At 40.9% G+C, this 7,777-nt stretch overlaps 1 protein-coding gene across 5 annotated transcripts in view; it reads right to left on the bottom strand.

Annotated features, from left to right (window-relative positions):
• Window positions 1-268: 268 nt before the first annotated feature.
• The window catches only part of LOC308139276 (unconventional myosin-XVIIIa-like), a 61,526-nt gene continuing 54,017 nt past the window's right edge, over window positions 269-7,777 (bottom strand). For all 5 annotated transcript variants that reach the window (XM_080508655.1, XM_080508657.1, XM_080508658.1 and 2 more), the window contains 2 exons: window positions 5,930-7,373; window positions 269-2,875 (listed from right to left, as the gene is read on the bottom strand). In XM_080508655.1, coding sequence (XP_080364781.1) covers window positions 5,945-7,373 — 1,429 coding nt within the window. In that variant the 3' untranslated portion in view covers window positions 269-2,875; window positions 5,930-5,944. The remainder of the gene's footprint in view (window positions 2,876-5,929; window positions 7,374-7,777) is intronic.

Genomic DNA, 7,777 nt, shown 5'->3' with positions numbered 1-7,777 from the left:
TTGCAAGGTGGTGTGCTCAGTCTGCTTTTCCATCTACTCAGAATTAATCATTTCCATGAATCGCTTGTTTCCTCTGCTGTCTCCTGGGAATACTGGTTGGGAAAGATGAGACGCTTCTGTGGGGTGGATGAGCTAAAATTAATCAAACACATCAGTGACTTGTTTTGCTAAAACTGTCCTGCCTAACCTCCTTTTCTACAACTGATTCTTCATAAAGTGGGAATTCAAAACAAAAGTGCATCCAAATTAGACATCCACACTTCAGTAATTCAGTAAACCAACAGTCAAATTTATTTACGAAATAAGTCAGAATCACTCATTTAACAATATGTTCAAAAATGAAAATAAACAAACCTTTTAAAAACATATGAGGTGTACAAATGTTGGAAGCATCATGTGGTATGCAGTTAACTCCAAGTTGGAGGCAAAGAAACATACAAGTTAGGATTTTTTTCCCCATTTAACAAGTCTATTCTGAATCACTGACATCAAAGTTTCCTGTGCTCTGCATTAATATTCATGTCTGAAGAAAAGAAAAAAAAAACTGACACGAAATAAGACATGAAATGCAGATTAGCCTTTTATGAGAAGATATGCAAATTGCAAGCCAGACAAATTAAGCTTTTCTTTGCACATGAGCAGAGGAGACATATATCCGGTTCCTTATTCAAATCTACCAACATTAAAATTGAAATAGAGTTTCAAGTTCATTACACGATTGTCCGAGGATATCATTATTCGTCTCTAAGGCCACATACATCCTGTTTCACGTGTGTCTGAATAGCAATATGCCATTAAACGATGTTGTTCTTACCACTCCCAGTTTGAAATATACCAATTTTAATCATTCCAGCAGAGTGGCTTCATTTCAAAAGTAGTTTTGCTGTATTATCAGAATCAACAGTATGCTAGTGGAGAGGCTAAATTAGAAAAAGAAATAAATTAAAATGCTGCCAGAACCTTGGCTTCACCCTTCAGTTACACCCCAAGTTTTAACATTTTGACATCAGTGTTTCTCCATAAAGCTAAGTAATTAGAAATCCAATCTGCATTATGCTTCTCATTAAAAAGCCAATCGCAGTCAACATCTGAATCCTGATCAAATTGTGGGAGGAGTCCAACAAAGCTTTGTTTTAAAGGCTATTAATCCAAAACCAAAAAAGTGCCTGGAGAAGAAAAACATATAAGCTTCCATAATACTTTATTAGATTAGATTAAATTAATATTAGATGTGCCTTAATCAAATAATAAATAGTCTTGCCTCCACCAATTTCTTTATATCATAACTCCACCTGCACCCACACAACCCCCTAAAGAGTTGTAGATAATTGTACTACACATTATTTTGTGTTGAGGGATGCTGCTTTCTGTTAATATTTGGCACAATGAAATAGCAAGACCATCCTGTACTGAGAATGTATAATGAATTTACTGTGTGAACCAATATAGCCAAAAAGCCCTGTGAATTCAAAGAAAATCTGAACTTTACATACTTTAACAAGAAGTCAAATTTGGTATTAAAATACACTTGTTCATATTGTATATTCAAATTCCAAAAAGCCCAAAGCATATTGAGGGGATAATTCTGCCAGATAAAAGCATCTATATCTATTGGGACGGTCGTTTGTCAGCATCTGAAAGCCCTGGAAAGCTTGTTCTCAACAGCAAACAAATGCATTCCCTTTGAACAATAAGAAATACCGTAGACACTTCTAGCATGCACTTCACTTGAGGATAAAACCACAATCTGACATAAACTTTATCTTGATGAAATGCTATGTTTAGAAAAATCTTAAATTACATGTAAAGCCTTAACTTCCACATTTTTATCAGTCAATACATATATATTTCTTTTAAAATCTTAATTCAGACTTTAAGCATATAAAGAGGATCTGACAGCTTAGATCAAACAGAAATGTATTTTCCACTATGATTTTTCTTTCATGTCCACAATCATGACATCAAATCCTTCTGGTTGAATGATGGATATCTCCATTTGGAACAAAAGCCACATGTAATGTTGCAGTGAGATAATTAATTAAAAATGGGTTAATTCCTCCCAGGGCGCTCGTCCATGTTAATGGGGAAGAGATAAGAATAATCTTAATAGTTGGTCAAACCTTAACGAAGACGTCCAGCCAGAGCAGGCTTATCTAAATCCTCTTGGCTGAGCTATTGGAGTCAGGAAGAGTGCAGAGGAGTGCTTAAATTTGCCTGAAAAGCAGCTCTTAGAAATAAAGTAGTGGCAGAAAGTTCTTTTGATAGCGTTCAGTGTCCCTGCTCTTTGAGGCTCACTTATTCCATATGTTGAGTCAACCCAAAACTTGAAAGCAGAATCTAATTTATGGAAGCAAACTCAGAACTAGGGATGTTGATGGCTGCGTCATAAGGAAGGTATGATGAAATGTCCTGGGCTCAACTTTCTGAAAACCGTCTCTATATTTCCACCAGCTGAATTCTGTCCTTGCTGGCTGGAAAGTTGTAATACATTTCTGGAGAGAGAGAGGTGTGTGTGTGTGTGTGTGTGTGTGTGTGTGTGTGTGTGTGTGTGTGTGTGTGTGTGTGTGTGTGTGTGTGTGTGTGTGTGTGTGTGTGTGTGTGTGTGTGTGTGTGTGTGTGTGTGTGTGTGTGTGTGTGTGTGTGTGTGTGTGTGTGTGTGTGTGTGTGTGTGTGTGTGTGTGTGTGTGTGTGTGTCCCTCCTGTGTGATTGGTGTCACCAGGAGAACAAGGTTGCCAAGCTGTGGGTTACGATGAGCTCTCTGCTAATAAACCTTCGCTGTTGCTCTGCGTTAGCGGCTGCCGGCTGGAGTCTCTGTCCGCCTCATCATCTTCATCAGATCTGCCAAGACTCAGGTGTCTCCGGGACACAGGGGGGCTGTAACGGTCAACAAAGACACACAAACACACAATTTTATCGTTACAGGGCCACTTATAGAAACGTCTAAGACAAAAGGTTAATGGTTACAGAGGAATGTCAGAATGCCAAGTGTGCATCGCATACATGCATATTGTGGTTTCCTAAGCCTGTGTTTTAATTTGTATGTGGTAGTAACCTCCAACCTTGAGGATCAAAATGTGGCTTTTTATCCTGTTCAACCAAATGAGATAAGACCACACACTATATTTACACTCAAAGATAAACATTTCAGAAACATTTTCCTATATAAATTAAAATTGTAGTTGATGCAATATTTTTTTTAATTAAAAAAATACATTTTACAGAGAAAGACCTTGCAGCAGGTGGTGAGGGGAGGACGAGAACATCAGACAGACTACTCCCTCCCCTCAGAGATACAAGTACAACACAAGGCCAACTGTATTTTAAAACCGAGTCTCCCACCCTGAAAATCATTTCATCTCTCTGCTGCCCTCTTGAAGGAGAAAGCACCTCAAACAATATAAACCCATGTCTACCCTCAAGCCTCCAAACTCCCATTCTCTTTTCAATTAATGTGGAACAATCACCCAAATCCCTTACTAAAAAGCACTATTTTCATATAAATACGGGGAACAAATTTTTTTTAAACAGGATTTCAAAATAGTCATGTGTTCATGTATGTGTTGCTTGCTTCTCTTGGGCGGCTTGTTGCTGAAACGGAGTATATAGGAACAAAGGTGAGGAATTATCTTCCTGCATGGTCTTACATGAACAAGACTCACCAAAATGAACCTGCTAAAGATGTTATAGAAATGTCATTCACATAATTGCACCGTCCGTGCACGAGTATCACCATGGTGACAGCAGCTAAAAAATTGCTAATCAGCAGTTTATGCAGTTGAATGCAAAAGGGATTAATTCAGCACTGATGAACTCAAGAACTTTTCAGCACAGCTTAAAACAGCATTGTGCCTTTTTTTTGTACCATGTTTCTGTCAGACTTTTTAAAAGGTCAACTAAAACTGGAGCTTTGCATTCTGAGACTGTTGTCATGGTAACCCATAATCATTTACTGCATTGCTTTAATGACAACTTAATTCACTGTACAGCTCTTGTTATTAAAAACAACTAGGCCATGTCACTCAGTTTCCCCATGTCGGTGGGAGATTTGAGCAGTTTAAACCCTAGAGGCCATGTTAGCCTCACTCACGTCAATGATAAGTTATTAATCAAATAAGAATGTTTTACCTGAACACTGTGATCAAGGAACATGATAAGAATCAGTATAAAACGAGTAAAACAAGAACTTAACGAATAAATAAAACATGTACAAATACTTCAAATATACATCAATCTTCAGCAGAAAACTGGGGTAAAGTGAAAACTACGACTCTTGTGAAGGCCCAATGAAAAAAGTCAATTGCACATATAGGGGGGGAAAAGGAGCTTCACCGGATTTTAAACTAAGTACATAAATGTGGAATCTGAAACTTTACATGACCATTAAATATTTCATACATGTCATCCATTCCTCCTGTCATGGTTCATGTTAACTATTGACACTTAAAATCCCCAAATATCTATTTACTACATTTATATGATTTTTTTTACATGACAGTTCAGAAAAAGTGTGTTTTAATAGAAATTAATGTTTACAATGAACACATGAATGGTTTTTAGTCATAGTTCAATGCATATAAAATACAAACAACAAAATGCTGTTCACTTTAAATGACCAAGAAAATATGCTGAAGCCAGTGGCTTATTTATGCCTTGAAAAACATTTTTTCTTGTTTGTAATGATTTCTTGTCAAAGATGATGAAATGACTACCCCTGCACTCATCGCCATCTCCCATATTAAACCCTGGAAACCTGAGCTCTCTGAGTCGCATCATGTCTTGAAAATAAAATCAGTGCGATGAATATGAGTTGAAACATCCTGATAATTTAAAAGCACATTTATATATAATAAAAGGAACATATTCTTCAAAGAAAGCGTGTAATCATTTTTGAGTCAGGATTTGGCATTGGTACTGTAATCTTGAGCACAGATCCAAAATAGATTTTTGAGATGGTTTGAAAAAAAAATCTGTTTTATTGACAGGAGGACATCTGATTCTATATTCAGCCTGCTAACCCTGCCTTAATTCTGTGAGAGCCAGTGTTCAAATTGAAAGGCGCATTCATACTCAAGGACAATTGTCCTACCCACTGAGCCACTGCTGTGCATTTTTAAAATGACACGCGAATAAGAGACACTCGGAAAACAAGTGAGATGACTCTTAAAAATAGACAGCTTTTGAAGCCCAGAGCTAATTTTAGCATAATAAAATGCGATGCAAAGTGTTCAAATCAAATATTATTCACAGACATGTCACACCTCGGCTCTTGAGAAAAATCTGTGTAATTTTTTTTTTCTTTCTTGCCTCATTGCCAGCATCTGTTTGTTCTACAAGAACATTCGCAGCCAGACTCCTCTTCTCTTAGCACCTCTGACAGCATCACACACAACATTAGGAGACAGGCTCACATTTGCAGAGATGCAATTCATCTTTATGAAATAGAAATGGAGAAGTGAGACTGCTTTATAACTAAAATCGGGGCATTATTTGTGATGGAGGAAAAAAAACACATAAGAGCAAAAAGTGAAAAGTCATCGCTGATGAATTGCCACAATGAATTACTCAACAGCTCCTGAGCAGGAACAGTACCTGCCGCTGTCTATATTGGCATTTGGAAATAATAGTGAAGTGACTGAAATGTGCCTCTAATACCAAATAGTCGTATCACTTCAGGGTGATGCAAATGACCGGTGATATTTTTAAATGAAGACAAATGTCGGTCCGAGCAAAGGTAATGACTGCGGCCTGCTCCGACTGATCAATGTGACTGTAAAATCTAAACGAATAATTAGCTGAGGCATGTCTAGCCTAGATTAGTGAGCCACACATATTAATCGGAGTCGGACTGAATGCGAAACATGGACAGGCAGCAAACAATGTTAGTTTTGTTTAGTCCAGGCTTCGAGGTCAAATCACACCGAGCATCACCTTCGTCTGCTGCTATCAGTCACTGTCAGGCCTGTAGAGGTACTTCATCACCACGTTGTCCACCTTTTTCTGCTTCTTTTTAGTTTTCTTATTGCCAGACTTCCCATGCTCCTTCTCATCACCAGACGGCTTCCTTGGGCCTTTTTTCACACTACTGGAGCTGCGGTAGGAGATAGTGGAACCGGACGAGGACGACTCGGAGGAGGAAGAGGAATCTTCTGACTCGCTCAGCTTTTTCTTAGACCTCTTCTTGGACTTCTTGGCCTTTTTCCCTCTTGAGCTCTTTCTGCTGCGGCGATCATCTGAGGATGAGGAGGAAGAGGAGGAGGAGGAGGAGGTGGAGGAAGTGGAGGAGGAGGATGAATCAGATGATGGGACTTTAGTCTTTTTATCTTTGCGGCTGCGAGAGCTGCTGGTACTCAGGGTGCTGGAAGGCCGATTCAGCGCGGAGCTCGATGAAGAGCGGAGCAGGCTCGATGTGCTGCTGCAGCCCAGCCCTTCGTCTTCTCCCTTCTTCTTACTGTCCTCGCTCCCTTGCCTCTTCTTCTCATCCTCCTCCTCGCCGCTCGACTCGTCAAGCTTGCTGCGCTTGAACTTGATGGGTTTGAAGCTCAGGACCTCATTAATTGCAGCCTCCAAGTCCGGGTCCAGGTAGTTTCGGTGGGTGACCGTCTTAATGTCAGATAAGTCTGGCAGGGCACTGTCCGAGGAGCGTGGCTGAGCCGGGGTTGAGAAGCTGCGACTGTGTGAGCGGGGGCTGTAAGATGAGAGCCCCCCTTCAGTAAAAGCCACACTGCGGCCATCATTGTCATCGTCATCGTCATCCATCTGCAGGCCAAATTCACTGAGGCCACAGCTGCGTGCCAGGGACAGGCGACTGCTGCTGCGCTTATCGTCTTTCCAGGATGCACTGCGGTGCAGTGATCGAGGGCTGGTGCGGCTCACGCTGCTGATAGTCGACTTGTTGTCGTCATCCATGTCCAGCAGGCTCTTCCGGGTGGACATCCTGCTGGGCGCCACAGAGGACACCATGGATTCTTTGTCAAATTCAGGGCTACTGCGGGAGGTCCAGCGGGACTCCAGGCCCTTCCTGGCTCTGCTGGTTGCTTCAGAATAGGCCAGGGAGATGACGGAGCTTTTGTCGTCTAAATCCTCCTGTGACTGACTCTTCCTCCTATCGTCGGGGTGGTCTCCAGACTTTGACTTGGCTTTGCGAATGGAGGCATGGTCTGATGTGTCAGACTGCTCTTTGAGAGTGCTAAACAGGGAGCTCTCATCACCCTTGCCCCCTATCGAGTCCTTCAGGTTGGAGCGTTTGCGGTAGCTGAGTGAACTCATGACAGACACCGATCTGTTCTGGTCTACCTCTTTGGAATCTTTACCGTTGTCACTCATCTTCTCCTTACCCTCTTTCACTTCCTTGGCATCCGCATTTGCCGCATATCTAAAAGGGTACATCATAAAATGGACACCACAGACAGCCAACAGGATACAGGAATTAAAATATGGATTCGAGTTTTCAACTTCATAAAACATTCATCGCTGATGCACAGTGACAGACATTTGCAAACAGGTTCTTTGACACTTTAGGACATCAAATTGTTACAAGATAAATCTGTGTCTCATTTTGTCCTTGGGGCAAGTTGAGAGCCATATACAGTACCTCTGGCTGTATGGCTGTTATGCACAGTATGTACACTGTGGAAAGTGAGGCAATCAACCAGTGAGAAGATCTATCTAACTGTGGCAGAGACGTCATTTAGCAGGCATGCCAACTGGCCACGGGCCACCTCAATAAATTTGACAGCAGCCGCTTCCCCATTCCGCCTCCTGTCATTAGACTGATTA

Source organism: Blennius ocellaris, assembly GCF_963422515.1.
Source record: "Blennius ocellaris genome assembly, chromosome: 14".
NCBI classification, from domain to species: Eukaryota; Metazoa; Chordata; class Actinopteri; order Blenniiformes; family Blenniidae; genus Blennius; species Blennius ocellaris.
This window is presented reverse-complemented; position numbering and strand designations above follow the sequence as displayed.